We start from the raw sequence: 21,028 nt of genomic DNA on the forward strand, positions 1-21,028 counted from the left end.
GTGAACTCGCGTGTGTGGAGTGCGGAGCATTTCCAAGAATTTACTAGACAGTAAACTTCAGAACCCCACGCGCCGTCCAGCCTCGTCGCATTCTGTGTACGGGGACCGAAAGAGAGTGGTCGATAACATCGCATCGCCGCACGCGCTCTGCACAAATACAACAGCGTCCAGCGCCTATGATATCGACGGCAGCAGCAGCAGCAGTATAATATCAGCTAGTATCAAGATTTCGCGAGCGGCGAGACTCGAAGATCCATGAAGATCCGATCCGTCCGCTTCATTCGACCCGATTCAGCTTGATTCAGCTTCGCTCGCGGCCTGACTCCAGAAACTCTGAATTTCTTTCCAGTCCTATCACACTCTACCACTCGTGTTCGTCGTCCTGAGCGTTCGCTCGTCCGCAGAGGGTGCGGATATCTTCGTTAATCTTGGACGCGCGCGCGTGGCTTCCTTCATCGACGGGGTGGATACCCCCGATGCTCGCGTTGGTCACGGCAGCCGACGAAGACGACGTACGCAAGACGCGTGCGAGGGAACCCACGGGAACCCTCTGCGCGACGGATCCGGGAACGTCGGAGCTCGACGGCGGCGGCGGCAGCAGCGACGGGGACGACGTCCTCGGGTAATCCTTAGGCACTCTACGAGATCTCCTATGTGCCATCTCCGCGTGGACACCGCACGATCACGTTTTCGGACACCTGGGACTGCTGCACGCCGCCCGGACAATCATGGACGTTGACTGTCCGATTGTTAGCCTGAAGCGATCCAGTAGCGCGCCGATGATTAACGAGATCAGCGCGACCATGTCCGTTACCACGCCATCGACGTCGTCGTCGAGGTACACATTCGCCAGTCACATTCCTTGCGCGTACCTCTTTTATTTGAACTGCCGCGATAAGCGAGACTCGCTCGCAAATCAAGCCCCAAGTCCAAGTAGAAATCAGTCGTGGTTTGTATCAAGACTCAGCAATTAGTTCTGTGGTTTTAACATTTGGTTTTTTTTACTATTGATGTAATTTGCAATTCCTAGGAGCGGATAACTGAAGTACTGCCCGCTCCAATTGCTAGTGATCTTGTAAAAGTAACAGCAATGCATGAGGTGCTAAATACATGTGTTGGAAGATATCAATCTTTTTTATTTATTTTGTTTAGCATCAGGGAGACTGCCGCATGTATTAATATATATAAATATATATTCTTATTACACATATTGTGATCATGATGATCGTGTGATTATAAGTTGCACATTTGTTTTTTGTGCCAAAAATCTAGGTTGAAATCTATCCAGAATGTATCAGATCTTTAATCAATCACCACCTCTTGGAAAGCAATGGCAAATCATTGAAAATATATTTGCCAAGACAGTTAAAATAAAGCATGCATGAGCATGCACCAAATAAAGTCTACAATCTGCAGTCACAAAGCATTGACTGGAGAGATTATACATAAATGTATATTTAAATATATGAGGGTGAGTCAATAATTATCCATACTTTTAGAGTTAGGACTAGGGTGTGGCGGGACACCTCACTGTAAAAAAAATTTAAAGAGGAGCAAATATAACAATATAAGTTTCTATTTATATATTTTAATATATTGGCTACAAAATTATTTAAAATTGTTATTAAATCAAGAAAAATTATCGAATTTGGGAATTGTTTCAATTAAAAATGAAATATGTAAGAATATAAATTTATAAGAATTAATACTATTATATAAATGTATATTGCACATACACAATTTGCTTTTACTATGATTTGAATAACTATTTTGTTGGTAACATATACACATAATTAGTTTGTAATATACATCTATACATGTTATTACATGTTCTTATTAAATTAACATTAATATATTAAATATCACTAATTAATATTTTTATTATATTTTACATAAAAGAAAAAATTTTGTTAATTAAGGAGCGCATTTTGTCTTTTGCTTTGGACGGAAATGTTTAATCCAGGCGCATACTTTTTTTGAAAAATTTATTATAACTACAATAGAGAACTTATTAACACATCTTATTTTTTTACTTAGCCTCCTTACTTTTTAACGTAATTAGTTCAACATTATGCAAGATTATTTATGCCCTTTGAAAAAAAGTTTTTAGTTGCGCGGTCAGCTATGCATGCACTGCATTTTTCACATATTAACAACATTGAGTAAATGCATCTGAAGAACCGATATGTAAGAAGGTTTAGAAGAAGATAGATTTTCTTTGGTTCAACACGTGAAAGATGCCATGCATGTGTGGCTGACCTCGCAACTGAAAACTGTTTTCCAAGACATAAATAATCTTGTTGCTGAACTAAATGCGTTGAAAAGCAAGGGGACTATGTAGAAAAATAGTATATTGTAAGTTTTCTATTGTTGTCACAATCAATTTTAAAAACAGAATACAGATAATTATTGACTCATTAGAATATTTACTATTGGGAAAAATCAGGAGAACTTGGAATTTTCAAAAAACTTTTTACTTTTGAAAATCATGGTTTTTTTTATGGAACTTTATTGGAATTTTATATTACTAAGGAAATTTTTAAAATTTTATGTTGATATTTAAACTCTATTTCTTTGTCTTTCTGATAAAATTGTTTTTTTCTTGATAATTTTTTAATTTTAATTATTTTTTTTTAATGATAATTTAAAATGTCAACAATTGATAAGTAATAAATATGGCATATCTACGTACATTCTTATGTAGCTTGCAAGTTTTTATTTAAAAAAGATTAGTTACAATAGAATTGTTCTAAATTGGCGTTGTAGGTTTAATTACCTTTTAAATTCTGTATTTTTGGTCAGCTAAATACTATTTAATTTATATTATTTATTTTCAATACTTTTTCAAATTTAATATTGAAAACTCAAATAGCTTTTTTTTGTGACTATATGATTAAGAAACAAAACGCATAATAAAATAAATTTATTTCTAAAGCTTACTAAAGCTATATTAAAAAATTCTAGTTTTATCTGCAATTTTAAATAAAATTCCTGGAAAATTCATGAATTTTCAAAAAATTTTTTTACAAAATTTTAAGAAAGCACACACATGTCACGATTGATTTACTCTTGTATATTATTAAGTACAGCCGTGGCTGGTATCAGGAGTATTATATGCACTTTTTCTATTTATCTAGAATTATATTATTATTTATTGGTTGCCGGCACAATAAGTTGAAAGAGTTCTTGAAACAAAGAATAATTACCCAATAGAAATTAATGCATAGATAAAAAAATTCGAGAATGAAACAAGTATAGGTGCCTAAGTATTACAAGATTGTAGATACATAAAAATTATACATTTTTATTAGAATTTTCCTAAAAGGCTTTATTAAATTTTATAGAAATTAAAAACTGTTCTATTAAAAAATAAAAATATATAAGTAATGTTCTCAATTTTATTTTAAAAACTTGTATAAGAATAGAAGTATTTTAAAAGTTGAAAAATATAAGAGAATTACATTATTTAAACGTATTGTTGAGAATAATCTATGTTAATTGTTTTAAATTAAAAAATTAAGGAAAAATTAAGTGGGATAGTCAGTATATTCAATTCATAGTATTAAAATACAGTTTTATTAGTCTAAATAGTTTTAACTTTATAAGTAATTTTAATAAGTAGTTTTTTAAGATATACTGCAAATAAATGATTTATTGTGACTTAATAAAGATTTGAATTCTGGATGATTTTAAAAGATTCATTGATGAAAGAACTTTTGATAATAAGTTTATTAAAAATGTTTTCTAATAATATTTACTAAAAATTATGTTAACTGAAAATTTAGCTCTAAACATTTCTTATTTTGTCATTTGCAGGGATTCTGCGTCGACTTATAATATATTCGCTAATTCAACTCGTCTACGACGCTTTAGTACCAGTGTAAGATCATGTTATTCTCTTTCCTCTTTTATTTTTCATTAATTATACTCAGTTCAGCATTGATTAAATTTTATCCAAGTTTTGTTATTCTAATAACAAAATCCAAAATGCGACATATATTTTCTGTTTTATAAGTTTTAAAATATGAAATAAAGAATTAAGTCTACATTAAAATTGGTTAAAAATAAATGTTATCAATAATTTTATTTTGCAATGTTATAATTACTCAGATTTGACTGATATTATGTTTTTATCTTTATCCTATTTGTTTTTTATTTTTAGAGCCCTGGTAATGTTCCTAGATTGACACCACGTGTGAGTCAATTGAGACAGGAGGAATGCGTGGACGTTGCAGGCCGAGAAGCGGCACACGAGAAAGAAATTCACAGTGCCATGCAGATATCGCAGTCATGGGAAGACCTCACTTTGGAGGCGGAAGGATTGTCATTTAAAGATTCGGAGTCTCCCACGCAGCAGCTTAATAAAATGGAACGGCCAAAGAGGCTTTTGGATCCCTTAAGTTTGAATCTGTCTATCACCGGCTCACCGCTGTGTTCTTCACCCTCCCCCACGAGATCCGGATTTAATCAAAGACAATGTTACTCTCCCGGTATTCATATCTGGAAGAACAATTTGTCTCCTAGTCCTACGAGAAAGGCGTTTGCCACGAGGTAAAATTTGGAGCATTGTAAATTTATCTCGTCTGTAAATTTATTTCAACTTAACAAACACGCATTTATCCATACTTTATAATTATTTGACTAATTAAAATCTAATACATATGTTGTATAACTTTACAATTCTACAATTTTTTTATACAAATACTATTTTTCTCTTTATTTCTATTTCATCTAATAGCTCTAAAGTTATGTTGCAAAATTATGTATAAATGCATTAAAAAAAAATTAATGCTATTGCAATATTTTTTTTTTTTTTTCATGTTATTTTCTATTAATGTTTTATAAAATAGGCGCAGTTTGAGTCCTATTGCGATAAGGCCAAGCTGTTTGGGACCAGTCAAAAGGAAATTTGAACTAGACGAAGCTGGAATGGATCATTTACAACCGCCTGCGAAACGTACTTCCGGTTTACTGACGTCAGTTGCATCCAGGTTGCATATAATTGTTACCTAACAATTCTCTGTGTATTTTAAACTAGATTTAAACATAGTTAAATTACCGGAATAATAATCTTTTTAAGTTAATGATAATATGTATTTCTATAATATAATTGTGTCTTTGTGTGCTTTTATAATAGAATTTCTTTAACTAAATAATTTATTCGTAGATTGGATGTACTGTCCAGCCCACTCCCAGGCACTATCAGTTCCGTGGGCACGCCCGAATCGTTATCGAGCGTGGATTCACCCAGTTTCTCTTTCCGGCCGGTGGACAGTCCGTCGCCGATTCGCGTAGGTCCGAATAGTGACAGCGACTCCCTATCGGACGCGAGTAATCAAAGCAAATCGATGGATCAAGTTCGCGCCGACCAAATTAGTCAGGACAATCACAGATGAACGTGAGAGATTGTCTGACATGCAAAAGCTCGGAGATTCGACGTGTCACATTGAACCTTCTTGGCATATCGAATATAAGGGAGAAGGTATTCGGTGTCTCACACCGAATCCAGAAATCACGAGCATATCCTTCTCATCGGCCTTCGTTAACAAAGGAAGGATAGTCGTACAACATAAATTACTTGAAATTTTAGTGCGACATAACATTTAAAAGATAAGCATCTCTAAAAGTGTCTCTTTCGATGTACGAGTAAGCGTAGCGCCAACAGTGTTCTCTCTCTTTAATTATGCTAACCATACATATCGGCGAAAGAAAGACGCTTTATGTCCTCCCCCTTCCCTTTTCTGTAATCTTATCGTTCCATTAGATTTACTCCGGAGTGAAATATTGTACTCTCCGAGACTAGAATGATTTCTATTTTCTTCTTTTTTTTAAGTAGCTATATACAAATGATTCTGTATGTATCAATTAATGTGTACACGATAATGCCCATTTCCCCAATCTATTTGTTCTATCTACCTTACTCGACCCTTGGCTCTTGTTATCTATTTTTAATGTTTGATAAGTGATTTTTTTGGCATTGGGTAATTCTCTATCCAGTGGCTGCATAATTTATAATTGAAACTATTTGTTATATAAACGATCAAAGTTGCGTATTTAATCGGCTCCGTAATATTGTACAGACACAATTTAATCATCCTGATGCCTTTAATCTTTTTTATTATTTTCACCGATATATCGCGATGAGACTCGAGTTTTTATCTTTGCGAGACGTTTGCGTTGAATCGCAATTTGAATCTCCAGGTTCGTATTCTTAGTGTAACAGCGTTATGATAGAAGTAGAAGATTCCGAAATTTTCCCTTAGAATAGTATGTTTAAATGACGATTACATAATATAAAAATAATATATTTGAAAAAAGCGAGTGTATAAAAAGATACTCGTAATCATTCAAACAGGTCTCAGAGTCATTTTTAAGGAAACGCTGTGGGAGTATGCTACATATTCTCACGTTCAAAGATCAATAGTACGTTTGATCTACTTTATGAGAGGGAGAACCCGCAAACATTGCCTGTTTTTCCGAGCTTTTGAACATTGTCAGTTTGCCAGAAAACATATTTACGATCGGATGAAACTCGAGTATCAACGCATATCAAGCATTTAGTAATGTACATACACGCAAGAATTGCTACTGTAACTCATGAGATAACGATCTTGTCCTACGTAAATAATAATGATGATAATAATAATAATAATAATATATAGACGCGTCTGTTTTAGATTTCTCTGATTAATATCGTACAAATGGCTCTATTTCTCTCTCTAGCGCTTTGCGAATAACGACGTCATGTAGACACTCCGCAAGATCTTCCCTTTATCTAAACCAAAGCATAAATATTAAGTTGAAGCTCATATTATATTTAATACTCTTATCGTCCTTTCTTCTTCTTTCGTTTTCGGCGAGACGAAATGTGCGAGATCGATCGAGATCGTTTTTGCGCTTCCGACGAAATGCATCTCTGACCACTGCACAGTACGTTGTGAAACGTATGCTTTTTTTAAGCTAGTGGAGCATTCCATGAGCGATCTCGACCGAGTGTTACTTGAAATATATGTTTTGTATAAATATATATAAATGTAGGGACATTACATGTATCTGTATGAAATATCAGGTTTCAGAAGAGAGAGAAAGAGAGTACAGTCAATTGACGATGCTACGAGAATCTGACTGTGCCAGAAAATATTATTAGTATACGCAGAAAGGATTGTTTAGATCTTGTATGCGTTTTAGCATGTATCTTTCGAACTTCCGCTCGCCTATTAAAATAAACTGATGATAGATCATGTCATATTTCATTTTCACGCGATGTGCGTTGAACGATTTTTGTTACATGTCCCATGCGCGTAGACGTTAATAAAATCATCCGTACAAATTGTTTCAGTCGACTTTCGAAGTTCTTGGTACTTTTTCTATTGCATTGCGTTCCCCGCAAGACGCGGATATTGCAAATAGATTGTTGTGTGTAGTCTATTTTTAATAGAAAATCGACGATTCGTAAAAATGTGAATGTGAAATGCTGTCTCTTGTATATGCCGATTATTATAAATTTTAGCGGATATAATCGGATGTGTAACAAATCTCTAGCAAAAAAGTGGATCTTTCCGAAACACGCTTATGCTTCCTACATCTAAGACTGATATCACGCTAGGCGTGTATTAAAAATGAAACTGTTCCTCCTCTCCCCCTACGTATACTTTGAATTTACAATTATGCCTCTCAAATATCTTTATTATAAAATTTGTGCGTAAAGGAGGATTAAAAGGTGCACTCGCGCAATTTTGAGAGGAATACACAGAAACAAAAATTATAGTGTCAAACTAATCATTGTCTCATATGTAAACAAGAATATAAAATTTAATTTAAAAAATATAAAATTTAATTAAACTGATAATTTTAAACTGTCTACTTGTTTTTTGCATGAAGAAACTTTGTATAGTTTTATCAAGAAAATATATTCATTTTTAACAATAACTTTCATGAGTTGAAACGAAAAAAAATATTGGAAATGAGTTCAGAAAATTAGAATCTTTTAATACTATTATTATCAAGACAATTATATTGTGTTCTTTAACTATATTTAATATTCCCATCATTCTTTCTTCTTCTCTTATACTATATTTCTCTGACCATATTGAAATATAAAATCATGTTTTGCTGAAATTAATTTTTTTTTTATTTTATAAAATTTTACTTTCTTACATATGTGTGAGCCAATGATTGTTGCAATGGTTTGATAATTTTTTTTTCTGTTTATACAATGTTTATATCAGCGATGGTCTTAATTCTTTGACTTTATAGGAATCAGAAGAATTAAAATAATTTAAACATCACAGGGTGTTTTAAACTAATTATTTTTTTGTCGAAATAGATGTTTTAATTTAAAATTTAAAGAATTTAATATACTTCCTGTATAACTTATTTTTATGTAATACGCATAAGAAAAAGTAATACTGTAATATACATGTTGACTATGAGTGCGCTACAAGATTCATGTAAGTTCTCTAGTTGCGCATTTCTTTATAAGGAAAATATTTTTTTGTAGAAAAAGAAAAACGAATTTGTTTAAAATAAAATTCGATTCGCCGGAATCTTCAGTCATATTTTATTTCAGCGATTATTAAATCGATTCTTGTTGCAGGAACAACGCGAGCGACTTTTTGGACAAATACGAGTATATATCCGTCTCTCTCGCGCGCGCACGCGCATGTTTTCTGTCTGCCGAGCTGTCAAACTCCATGCAGTCCGCGCACGGATCAGCTGATTTTAGAACGCATTCGCACGGGCGTGGAAAGGCCAGGAAAAACACCGTGCCGCGTATAACCTAAAACATCCGCTGAGATGGAAGAAGCGCTTTTACCCACGCCTAACCGTCGCTAATTCGATTTATCGCTGAATCACGCGCAATTAACAATTTGAGGTGTCGCTCGTACACTTGGCTTATGCAGTTTTGCTTGAAAATAAGCGCGGACGAATGCGGTACGTATTTCCTTATTCAACTTCCTTTTCCTCGCGTTGCTTGTTGCGAAACTGTATCGCAACGTTTTTCTCGCGAAAAACTTTACAGAGACATTCGCATGACGCGAATTTGTTCAATCTTTATTTGCAACTTTTCAGTTTCTGGCATCTGGCTTCGTTCACGAAGCGGCTCCTCCGCGCGAGCGATGTTTTGAATTGTATAGCACGTGTCCTTTTTTACAACATACAAGGTCTCGAACTTTTAAATTTGTTTAAGCGACACTGTTGAAGTTTTTCGATCTACGACGATGATGCAATGTCGCGCTTTTCCTTCTCGTGATTCGACTGGTCGAAACTTTGATTTGAGGGGTAGGGGGCAAGTTAAATTTATCGCCGAACGCTTATCGTAACCAAATAAACATTTGCGATATCATGGAAGGAGCTTTATTTTCGTAAGGAAATGTGACACATATCTTTATCTATTTCTCTATTGGTGTGCGTGTTTTGTGCAGAAGATGGTAGATATAAAGAGCAATCCTCCCATCGTTGGAGAGAATGACTCACACTACGAGTCGAGGATACGAGCGAACAGTTTTGGCACGGGAACGTCGACACCATCGTCCTCCTCCGACTACATGACGGGAGAAGCGGATGACAGCTCCGATAGCAAGGGAACCGTACCGTTCAGCTTAAAATCGGTGGAGAACATGCTCTCTCTGTCTAAGGTATAAAATAATTTGAAATATAATTTAAATTCCTTATCAAATTTTTATCAAAATTAAATTTTATTTTTTTTAATATTTTTTTAAATATTTCTTAATTATTTATATCTTGGGAATTTTGGTTTAATAGATTGATTGAAGTAAAAGGATGGACAACTTACCGAAATAAAGTCAACTGCAGAACTACACGGAAGAAAAATTAGTATCAATTAAATATATTCTGTTGAACAACTATTGTCTTATAAACAAAAATATAAAATAATTTTTATCATGCTTACATGAAGAAATTTTATATAGTTTTATCTTAAGAAAAACATGTGTTATCTTTATTCAGTAATAATTTTTATGCGTTGAGAGGAAAACATATTGAATAGCAAATAAACCAAGTTTAAACCAAGAATTAAAAGTTTTTAATACTATTATTATACTAATACTAATAATCATATTGTTCTCTTTAAGTGAATATAATATTGAAATAAAAATACATTTTTAGCTGAAATTTAAGATTATTAAACTCTTTAAAGAAGATTTTATATTTTAGCTTATACATGAAACAATAATTAATTGATCACTAATTTTTCTTGTGTGAGAATTTGTTGTTATCTTATTAAATGAACGCTAACAAGAATTGATACAAATTATTGTTTTATCTAGGACGCTTCTCAAGAGGATCTTCAAGAGATGGTACATAAATGCAAGCTGATGGTGTTGGAGAGTGCCGAATGCTCGGACGAGCGCAAGTGGCTCGTTCGACGGCTGATCGAGTTGCGTTTGCGCGTGCAAGAGCTGCGGGAGACTTCGGACGAGAATCTCTTTGAGACGCGCGTGATCCTGGGTCATCACTTTGTACCGCAGAAGTATTATATCACCACGTCTAGTCCGGTTTATTGCGACCACTGCAGCGGCGCGATCTGGACGATGCTGCAGTCGTGGTATATGTGCAATGGTAACGATTTATAATAGGTGTAGTGAGCCTTTTTCACTTTAAACTCTTACATGGAAAGAACGATTTTGCTGAAGAATTTAAAAATTTAGCTAGATTAGAAAATAATTTTGTTAGACTATCAAAACAATTATATAGGACGCTTAGGTATGATGAGCATAAAATGAAACATTTTAATAACTAGTTTGAACATCATACATAATTATTTTGATGGTCTGACAAATATTATTTGCAAATATATATCTGACTAAATGTTTTCAGAAATTTTAGCATATCGTTCTTTTCAAGTAATTGTGACATTAATTGACATTAATTGTGACATTATTTATAAGTTTTAAATTTTATAGTTGAGATCTGACCAGCTTACTTAAAACTTAAAAATGATGTCTTAAGACGATTGAAAACGTTTTTTTTTACCAGAAAAAAACATGACAATTTAGAGCAAAAGACTAAAGACTTCCTACATTTATTGTAAATTGAAGCTAAATGTCAAATAAACTAGCTTGATTAACTAATCAACTAATTGATCAACAAATATCATTAGAATTGGCTTACTTTCCAGTCAGAGTTATCGATATCCGTGATCGTTGTTGCATGACTATTACAAATATGTCTTATTTCTTCAGATTGCAAGTTCAGTTGTCATTGGAAGTGTCTGAACAACGTGTGTCGTGTGTGCGTGCATGTGGTTGCCAGTGAAGCTGGCGGATATACGCATACGAAGGATATCTGTCCGGAGCAAGGCCTCTCGAAGCAGGGCTACCGTTGCGCGGAATGTAAAGTGCGAATAACATTCAGTAAGTATTTGACAGATTAGATTAAAAGTTGTCTTGTTAATTGAGTAGATAAAGTGGATCAATTTCTCGCTCATCACATTTGTTTTACGTCTGCTCGTTATTATTCCGTTCCTCAATAATTGCGCGCTGAAACATTCCATAAACTAATGATAAGTGTAATGATAAGAGTGTATTGTCCTCCTGCAAGCTTTCTCGAAGGGATTATCATTATCTTGCTTCGGCAGTTCCTTTAGGAATACAGGTATTTAATATGTAATATATTAATAATAATAAAGCGTCGTCTAGACACATTGTTAAGAAATAGGAACGTCTATTAAGAAATAGAAACGTTTTATATTTTTTCGTTTCTATTTATTGTTTCAACTTTATCATATATATGTATAATTGCATTAGCATATTTTAAGAATTAAGTATTTTAGGATATTTTAAGAATTTTTTTTGTCTTTCACAAAACTTGAATAAGTATGTAATTATGAATTATGTCATTCTATTTTCCATCAATAATACATAGAATATATTTGTTTCTCATAAATATATCTCTATTAAAGCACAATATTTCTGATTATATACAATCTGATAATTCAGATAGTAACGCTTCTAGAATCGGCGTGGGTAGAGCCTCGACTTTGTGACTACAGTGGTCTATATTACTGTCAGAGATGTCATTGGAACACAGCTATGGTTATTCCCGCAAGAGTGATTAGAAACTGGGACATGGAGCCGCGTCTGGTGTCTCGCGCAGCAGCACAGCTTCTGATGCTTCTAGAGGATCGCTCCGTACTACCACTGGAAGAATTAAATCCGAAACTGTTTACCCTGGTTCCGGATTTATCACTCGTAAAAGTAAGTCTCGATCATGCTATGTGTATAGTCAATAAGATAAATATTAGATTAGTAAAATTAATTTAAGAATTAATAAATGTATATGTAACTTAAATATATTTTTTTTCATAAAAATGACTTAGACATTTAAATTACATTTGTTTATTATGAAGTCAATATTAAATGAAAATTGACTAAAAAATATCAAAATTTAATTACTAAAATTATTGATTATTAAAATGTCAGTTTCTTCTTTATCAAATGCGACATTTGACACGCGCATTTAAATAATTGATAATATTATCTAAATAGGCACTAAGAAATACATAATGTATTAAATTTTAGCGGATGCGAGAGGAAATGCAGATGATGAAGAGATACTTGGTTCTATGCGTAGAAGCTTGCACTCAAGGATTACCGTGGAAGATTGGTTTACGCACACACATGATCGAGAATTCAGGTAACTATTCCATCAAGGACCTAATCGATCTTCAGAGCGGCATTCTCCTGGATGAGCTTCGCGCCGCGTACGATACGATGCATGGGCACATCACGCAACAATGCGAGCTCTGCAAAGCGAGGTAAATATTTAAGTAGAGAAAGGAGTGTTTCCTTGATATTACATAACTCGCTTTTTATGTTGAATTTATATGTCAAAGTTTTTTTTATTACTGTTGTTTTTTTTTAACTTAATATATGTGCAATAATAATATAAAGAATTTCTTTTACATTTTAATTAATGTAATGCTTTATACTGGGGGGATATCTTAAAGTTTTTATAATAATTCCAATTAGAATTGAAAGTAATGACTGTATATTTTTTAAAATTTTGTATGATTTAAGCCTTACGTTAGATTTTTTTACGATTTATTTATAAATTTTCACGGGATAATTTCAATTTCAACTATCCACGCTTTTTATCAACAGCACAGAGTGTATTTATTTTCTGGGATTAGATATATGTATACATATATTAAATATATCATACGTATATATATTTGATTCATACTGCAAAAATTCTATTTGTTATTAAAAATAATATCAAAGAAAATAAAAATTTCTATCAGGGGACACCTGTGTGAGATATGCGGTAATGACGAAGTAATCTATCCATGGGACGCGAGCTCGGTTATTTGTCAGCAATGCTCAGCGGTGCATCATCGCGTTTGTTGGGCTAAGCGTAATCATTGTTGCCCACGGTGTGCACGTTTACAAAAACGTCGCGCTCTAGAAGGACAAAGTGCGCAGGATGATGAAAACTGTGAAACGGACGACACCGCAAAGGACTCATAAATGATAGTGTCAGTGCGAATGTGCGTGTGGTAAAATATTATTCGTACAACTGTAACGATATATACTTTGTACCTGTTGTTTTTTTAAGCGAATTTAATCGAATACGGGCTGTAATTTTTATATATCACCGTATACGTTAAAGGTTGTATAGCATTTCTCTAATTGTGAATTTATAATTATATCGTGTAATTTTTTTTAACACGTGGTCTAATCAGTGAGATTATACAGGTGATATATACCAATGATATTTTTTTAACTAATTGTACAAACTTGTCACGTAATGCGTGAAGTACCACAAACTTATAGTACCGCATGTGAGCAATATATTCATTATTCATTAAACGTTGCGAATTAGCGATTAATTGCGATGTTACATACACTTTGTTTAAAAAAAAAATTTATTAACAATAAATTACCTGCTGCGTTCAGCAGATACATAACCATATAAAAGCCATAGCGAAAATTAATGACCAAACAAAAAAAGAAGGTAGACAAAATTTGCTAAATGCACAAAGTAATTTACTTATACTTTTGCCACTCGTTATTCGATGAATGTCACATGTGAATTTTTATCTTTACTGTCTACATAGATAATGGCGTATATGTTCCTCGCAGAATTCTCCTTGGGTCTACAATGTTAACATTTGCACAAATGTTGAATGATGAATTTTGTATTGTTCTATTTGTCGTATGGCTATCCGATTCTGCACTTCCGCGTGCGTTCTGGAAGAGTAAGGTACCGGCGGTATTTAAGCGAAAATGTGAAGATATTGGAGCCAGTTCGCATCTTCACTCGGTTGTAGCCAGGTAAGCCGGTGCATCGTATTATGACATTTTTCCACAGATAGAGAAATGAGTCGCGAACAGATTCTCGCAAAGAATGTTTTGAAACTTGCTAATCTATTGATTTGTTGTATATTATGTACTAATTTGAAATAAATTTCATCACGTTGTTATTTTTTTCATTAAATCTTGAAAAAATAAAATATGTTTTTTTTTTTACATTTATCATATTTTTATTCCGAACATAGGAATTTGTTTTAATTTTTATAATAATCTGCAATTTTCAATTTATGTTTATATGCTTCGTAATTTTAAAATTAAAAGTAAAGTGTTAAAAAAGATCGAAAACATTGAAGTAATACATTAAAAAATATACACTAGTACACGCAAATTCAGCTTAACAATGATAATTATTTATTATAAGTTGTAAACTTATTTAAATTTTAAATTTAAAACATTGCAACTGTGTATGATAAGCAGCTAGCTAGACGTTTGTATTATGTATGAAAGTATTATGTGTGAAAAAACATAGAGTGTTTTATTTTGTCAGTAGAGTTAATTTTACGTATTAAATAATACAATAACACATCAATAGAGATCCATATTCTCATCTCACTTTCATCAATAAATGCACTTTTAAGCATACAGTAAATTATATGCTTAAAATACTTATTAATAAAAGTGAGTTAAGAGATGGACTATAGATTCGAACATTGTTAAAGCATCTTAGTTCTCATTTTAATAATTTTATATTTTTTGTACATTTTATATTTCAGAGAAAAATTTTTTCAAGGATTAAAAAATTTATATCAGCATTAAGAAAATTTTTTCTCTAATATTTTTATGTCAGGAAATATTCTTATCTGCAATTATGTGAACAATGTTGTCTCTTTATCTTAATAGTATTTAAAAATCAAAATTGTTGGCAGCTAAGATGTTTATTTTATTCTTAAATTCATTTTTTCCATTTTAAATTTTTATCCATGATTAGGACATGTGTACTGCGCTTATTAAGAAGATTCTCTTTATATTGTCCTATCGTTTATTTCAGATGAATAAACAACACAATGTCGCGTGTACTTATGTGTTTTTCTGTGCTGTTCATCCTCAGCATCGCTATTCAATTCGGCGATTGTGAAAATGTTACCACCAACCCCGAATGTGAAGGAAATATCACACTTAGTTCCGAAAAAACTCGTCTATCGCCAATCGAATCCGGGTTGAAGATGATAATGCGTAACTCATTTTTTGGATCCAAAGAATCCAAAAATGATACGGAATCTAAAGGCATTTCTTTCTGGGGAATGATACAAAAAATCAGGGATAAGATTCACTTTATCGCTCCAGGTAACTTGATCATTTGAGGTCAAATAACTTAAAGAAAAAATAGTGTAAATGACAAAAATGTATCTCAGAAAAATATTTCTTTCCATTTAGAATTTAAAAGTAGGCAGTTGATTTTATTATAGATGTTTATTAAAGATTGTGTATAAAATATTGCTTCAGTATTTTTTGTCAATGTATTTTTATTAATAGTTCAATACTGTGTGCTTTTTCAAGGAAGGTAAGTTAATTTACGCAAAAAAAGATCAAAGAAGTGACAAAAACAATTTTTTGCATAATTACAGATTATATTTTCGAGTTAGGGAATAGATTGATGAGATTTTACACACGATTTAAATTTTGATTAATTTCGATGTGTTTTTTTAATGATAATTAATAAATTTCTAACAAGAACAAAAAATTATAAACATAATAAGATAAATTGCGAATTACGAAACCGGTGGTTTTACCTTCAACATCTATAAGCGTATATATGAATATTTTATCTGGTCGATCGAACATTTTGAAGAATAGATGAATTCATGTTAATTGAGCATGAATAATGTTACCTTGAATTTAAATGTATTATTTTCACAAGTGTTTTTGTTACTTTGCAGAACATTGTAACCAATTGAACTTTTCAGAACGTTGAAACGAAAATTTGTTGCCAATACTATAAAAAATTAAAATTCAGCAAGTGTAAAGAATTGTTGAGTTAAAATTTATTCGTTTTATGAGAATTTCTATTTTAGAGAGTAGAAAAATTGATATCTTTTTTTTTTAATTTTTATAATCTTGAAAATGTATTCTCAAAGCGATTTCACGAAATTTGAAGAACTTATTATTTTAATTAATGTAGAGACGGTGCGCAGATGAAAAGATTATGAAGATGAAAAAGAAACGTGACCAGTACTCTCTTTAAAATCAGTTTCTTCCTATTTCAAATTCTTTTTGAATAAATGAATCTGTTATGTTCTTTAGTTTAAAAAATGTGTGGATGCGATATAACAGATTGAGATAACAAATTACTTTTCTACTTACATTTCTACTTATTCGTATAATAAAATAGCAAAATTTTAAATGAAAAACATCTCTCAGCTCTATTGCAGGTTTTCCATAGAAACTAATGAGTCAATTAATTTTAGCTTTGAAATATACATTTAGAACATTTTATATCTTCTATCAGATTTATATCAATATCTTCAATTTTTTTTATATAGTTTAAAATTTGATGAAATTACTTAAGCTAAATGTTGTATCTTTTGAACTGGCTGTCTTTTTATTAACTTAGCGATTGAAATTTCTGTTATATTGTTCTTTAAGGTAGAAAACACACATTTATAAGGATTAAAATAAATTTTGGATCGTTTGTTTCAAATTAATAGAATGGTTACAACTCTTGGAACATTGCAAGCAGAATTGTTTCAAGATCCTGTTCAATAAATAATATTTTATCTATTATATGCACAAAACGTAATAAAGTTAAATTTTTCTTAAGATAATAAATGTATGAACATGTACGTAAAATATCAATATTCTAAATGTTTTTATTTTATAGAAAAACACTCTTAAAAATGTGATCAAAAAGTGTTTAATTTAAAAAAAAGAATATTTTATTTCTTTGTTTTTTAAATACTTAAAAATGTTTTAGTTCAAAACGGTGTTTAAATTTAAAACGCTAATACATTTAAAGACTTTAGTTTGTTACATTTTAGTGTTTTAAATTTAAGCATTATTTAAAACTAAAGTATTTTTAAAAAATAGACAGAAATAAAATTAAAAAAATTTTAATACCTCGGAATTAATACTTTTTTAAATGTAGCTTTAAATCCAGAAATCTTATAAACTAGAGACTCTTCTTCATTCCCAGAGATAAAATTATCTGTTTACTGTTGTAGAATTGTAGAGTAAAGAAATATACTTTTTTCGCAGTATTTATCATTAAAAGCTTATCAATTTGTTTTTTACTGAATTGAGATAAATTTTTAATATTTAGAAAAATTTAATCAACTAGATTATATAGCCGTATGTAATTATAAGGAAAATAATCAACGAAAAGATATTTTGAAAAGAGGAACGATTGTTTTATGTAATTCACAAATAATCGCCAGATGTCTTCTATTTTAGTGGCGTATTACATTTATAGAGAAACGAATGATTAACTGGCCTATGAAATACGAATTTCTGAGAATCGAGAACATTTATAAAATTTTTCCAAAAGTTGTAAAAACTGTAATAAAGTTTTACGTTCTAGGGAAAAAATAGCGTTAGTTTTAAACAATGTTTACATGGGATTGATTTATTAGACAGAATAAATATATATTTATTAATCGTAAAAGAATTAAATGCTTTAAGAAAGATGTTTTTCATTGTATAAACGGCATACAAATTACAGTCGTCATCGCATTATCACAAAGTTGGAAAATTCCACAACAAAAACAACGTTTGCTAGAACAATTAACTGCTGATGCGTTCAAGGATCTTGCCGTAGGAAATTTTTTCTTCTCGAACTCGTGCGTGACCAGATACTGCCATAAATTTAATAAAACAGATGTGTATAATTGCAGCGGTAACTTCCGCAATGCGTGAATACAACTGGATATCTTGAATTGATCGAAAACGAAGACAATAGATCTTTTGATGCTATTAATAAATTTCGATTAGTATCTTTTAATTAATCTTTTTTTTTGTAGAAAATATACTATAAGTATAGTTTTTGTAATTGTGTTGACGTAAGCTTTTCATTACTTTTACATCAATTCTAAAATCCATACGTATCTTTTAGGAACTACAATAAAACATAAGTTATTAAAAACGAAATTTTTTTTAATTGACCGAATATATTTTTTAATTGTCGATGACTTAATGTAATAATACCAAATCATTAAAACAATTAAAAAATATATTTTTAGTTTTGTTCCATCTGCATCAGAAATTAATGAACAAGGATTATCAGAATTAATAAATAAGATAGAAATATTTATGTAATAAAGTGCGCATATATTACTTATGACAGAAAAGGAGTTTCTCGTCTTATTATTAATAGTTTTTTACTGTCGTTTTTTTTTTATTCCGCCAATGATATGATATGTGTTAGGAACACTTTGGTGCGGTGATGGAGATATTGCGAAAAAGGAGACCGATCTCGGTTTCTTTAACAAAACAGACGCCTGTTGCAGAGAGCATGATAAGTGCCAGAGCAATATGATGGCCGACCAAACGGAGGTCAATCTCATTAACAACGGTATTTTCACAAGGTAATTGAACAAAGGAGATAACACGAGCATTACCCTCAACATTTGTCGCATAACATTCTCGTTCGTTGAACTTTTCTTATCGTAACGTCTGTAAAAAATTCTGCATTACTCCTGTTGTATATAAATTTCTCATGTAGCAGATGTAAAATATAAATTTAGCACAAGTTTCATTATCGAATTATATGCGCATTATCTTTTTGTGAAGTAATAAAGCTATTTATGTAAGTTTTATTGACAACTTTTAATCACAGTTTTTTTTTTACTACTGAGTGTTTGTAATTTTTTGAAAACAGGTCCTCTTGTACTTGCGACGATAAGTTCTACAATTGTTTGAAAAATGTTAATAGACCAGTTGCCTTCGACATCGGAGTTACGTATTTCGATGTACTGGGACAGCAGTGTTACAAATGTATATGCCCGACGGAAGATTGCACGTAAGACACATAAAAAATAGATAATTACATTAATAAAATTATTTATTTATTATATTAACATTTACTATCTATTTGATGAAATCTTGTGTTGCTATAAGTCTAAAAAAATGAGTCTAAATTTATATTGCAATGAAAAGAATTTTGATACTTATATTGTGTATAACATTTGTCGATTATTTTGACGTATGGATTCTTCAAATATAAAGAAAAATTTCAGTTAAACTTTAATGGAACGTATAAATTTCAGTCTTGATGATGGCACGGAATGTAAGAACCATTGCAAGAAGTACAAATGGCGTAACAGTCTATCGTATCTTAAGAATATTCTTTAATTAAAAAGAAAGGTGTAATTTAGAGTCGACATAGTTGTTGGTGCGTGTCAATTAAAATGGAAAATCTTAAAGTATCTTCTTAAAAACGTTCGAACATATAAAATTTGTTTAATAAACACCGATGATCTATTGATTTATTAGACAAATTTTATATGTTTGAACGTTTTTAAGAAGATACTTTAAGATTTTTTATTTTAATTGACACGCACCAACAACCGTGTCGACTCTATAATTTTTTGAAATCTAATCTTATAGATATAAGTTCTTTAAAATTTATATGAAAAATATAATCTTAAAGTAAAATATCTTCTGGTCATAATTCCATAATTTTTTACATGATTGTACGTCTTTCTTCAATCTTTAATAGTTTTATAAAATTTACTCTCTCTTAATATAAATCATTGGTCATTCAATTTAGATCAAAAGAGAGTAAGCTTTATAAAATATCAAAGATTGAAGACGTGCAGTTATGTAAAAAATTACAGAATTATGACAGAAGATATTTACTTGAAAATTAAATTCTTTAAGATTTTAAAGTACATAATTAGTATTCTCTTATCTGTTTTACTTTAAGAATCATTATTTGTATCTCTCTCTTAATCTAAATTAAGTAACCATTCTAAATATAATTATAAATTTACACTTTTATTTAGAATGGTTATTTAATTTAGATTAAGAGAGAGATACAAATAATGATTCTTAAAGTAAAACAGGTAAAAGAATAGTAATATACTTTTTTTTTAAAAGCTGTTTGTGTAATGTATTCCAAAATTAGATTTTAATATATACACTGATACTGTTTGTTTTATGTACATGTAATATAAATTATGTATATGTATATGTAATATAAATAAAAGAGCTTGATGCAATGAATTCTCTTTTTCTCTCTGTCAATGTATATTCTTTAGTCTATTTTTCAATTAAAATGTTTATTATTAATAACGCTGCGTCTAGTTTAAAACGGTATAGTTGATGGGTTTTCTACAAAAATCAAACAAATCTATTTATTAAAAAATCTGGTATTATGATACCCAATCATTCTCTATTAGTAGCATTACATCGAGTGCTTTCATTTAATAACATATGTCAACACAAGCGTCGTTTTATTTTTTATTGCTTATTGAATACCAAAAAATAGAACATTTGTGTTGACTTGTGTAACTAAATGGAAAGCATCTATCATGAACAATTTTATTTTGGCAAAAATGAAATGAAAAATATTAATAGGTAGTAAATATAAAATTTTCATAATAATCATAAAAATAAGTTTTTTTTATGAGATCTCAAAATTTTTTAATTTAAAAGTTTGTTCTTATATCTACTATATGTCTGCAAAAAATTACTATATTATTTAAAGAAAAACATAAAAGAATGTTTTTATTTAAAAAAATTTGTAAAATTTTATAAAT

General features: G+C 30.9%; 3 protein-coding genes across 9 annotated transcripts; all 3 read left to right on the forward strand.

Moving 5' to 3' along the window:
• Window positions 1–607: 607 nt before the first annotated feature.
• LOC105204107 (protein FAM122A) lies at window positions 608–8,543 on the forward strand. 2 transcript variants are annotated; one of them, XM_011173168.3, is made up of 5 exons: window positions 608–838; window positions 3,817–3,880; window positions 4,163–4,551; window positions 4,851–4,991; window positions 5,168–8,543. In XM_011173168.3, the coding sequence occupies exons 1-5, from the start codon at window positions 729–731 to the stop codon at window positions 5,394–5,396; spliced, it is 933 nt and encodes a 310-aa protein (XP_011171470.1). In that variant the 5' UTR covers window positions 608–728; the 3' UTR covers window positions 5,397–8,543. The 2 variants fall into 2 exon arrangements, with proteins under 2 accessions (XP_011171470.1, XP_025994396.1); XM_026138611.2 differs by having other exon boundaries at window positions 4,851–4,976.
• A 131-nt stretch (window positions 8,544–8,674) lies between these two features.
• Window positions 8,675–14,460, forward strand: LOC105204108 (differentially expressed in FDCP 8 homolog). Of its 6 annotated transcripts, none has more exons than XM_011173170.3 (8): window positions 8,675–8,934; window positions 9,426–9,638; window positions 10,290–10,581; window positions 11,205–11,375; window positions 11,563–11,616; window positions 11,965–12,218; window positions 12,543–12,778; window positions 13,265–14,460. In XM_011173170.3, the coding sequence occupies exons 2-8, from the start codon at window positions 9,429–9,431 to the stop codon at window positions 13,488–13,490; spliced, it is 1,443 nt and encodes a 480-aa protein (XP_011171472.1). In that variant the 5' UTR covers window positions 8,675–8,934; window positions 9,426–9,428; the 3' UTR covers window positions 13,491–14,460. The 6 variants fall into 6 exon arrangements, with proteins under 6 accessions (XP_011171472.1, XP_025994394.1, XP_025994395.1 ...); XM_026138609.2 differs by having other exon boundaries at window positions 11,977–12,218; XM_026138610.2 differs by having other exon boundaries at window positions 11,600–11,616; window positions 11,961–12,218.
• Window positions 14,171–20,492, forward strand: LOC105204109 (phospholipase A2). Its single transcript, XM_011173174.3, has 5 exons — window positions 14,171–14,297; window positions 15,325–15,620; window positions 18,694–18,853; window positions 19,147–19,287; window positions 19,535–20,492. Exons 2-5 carry the CDS (start codon window positions 15,341–15,343, stop codon window positions 19,617–19,619), a joined length of 666 nt encoding a protein of 221 aa, XP_011171476.1. The 5' UTR covers window positions 14,171–14,297; window positions 15,325–15,340; the 3' UTR covers window positions 19,620–20,492.
• The last annotated feature ends 536 nt before the right edge of the window (window positions 20,493–21,028 follow it).

The sequence above is a fragment of the Solenopsis invicta genome, chromosome 6 (genome assembly GCF_016802725.1).
Source record: "Solenopsis invicta isolate M01_SB chromosome 6, UNIL_Sinv_3.0, whole genome shotgun sequence".
NCBI classification, from domain to species: Eukaryota; Metazoa; Arthropoda; class Insecta; order Hymenoptera; family Formicidae; genus Solenopsis; species Solenopsis invicta.

Bases quoted from the DNA above. Each gene is read 5' to 3' on its own strand.
- LOC105204109 (XM_011173174.3), top strand. From the start codon at position 15,341: ATGTCGCGTGTACTTATGTGTTTTTCTGTGCTGTTCATCCTCAGCATC. The intron at 15,621-18,693 runs GTAACTTGATCA...GATATGTGTTAG, and splicing joins GATTCACTTTATCGCTCCAG to GAACACTTTGGTGCGGTGAT. The intron at 18,854-19,146 runs GTAATTGAACAA...TTTTGAAAACAG, and splicing joins AACAACGGTATTTTCACAAG to GTCCTCTTGTACTTGCGACG.
- LOC105204108 (XM_011173170.3), top strand. From the start codon at position 9,429: ATGGTAGATATAAAGAGCAATCCTCCCATCGTTGGAGAGAATGACTCA. The intron at 11,617-11,964 runs GTATTTAATATG...TAATTCAGATAG, and splicing joins CAGTTCCTTTAGGAATACAG to TAACGCTTCTAGAATCGGCG. The intron at 12,779-13,264 runs GTAAATATTTAA...AATTTCTATCAG, and splicing joins TGCGAGCTCTGCAAAGCGAG to GGGACACCTGTGTGAGATAT.
- LOC105204107 (XM_011173168.3), top strand. From the start codon at position 729: ATGGACGTTGACTGTCCGATTGTTAGCCTGAAGCGATCCAGTAGCGCG. The intron at 839-3,816 runs GTACACATTCGC...TGTCATTTGCAG, and splicing joins CCATCGACGTCGTCGTCGAG to GGATTCTGCGTCGACTTATA. The intron at 4,552-4,850 runs GTAAAATTTGGA...TTTATAAAATAG, and splicing joins AGAAAGGCGTTTGCCACGAG to GCGCAGTTTGAGTCCTATTG.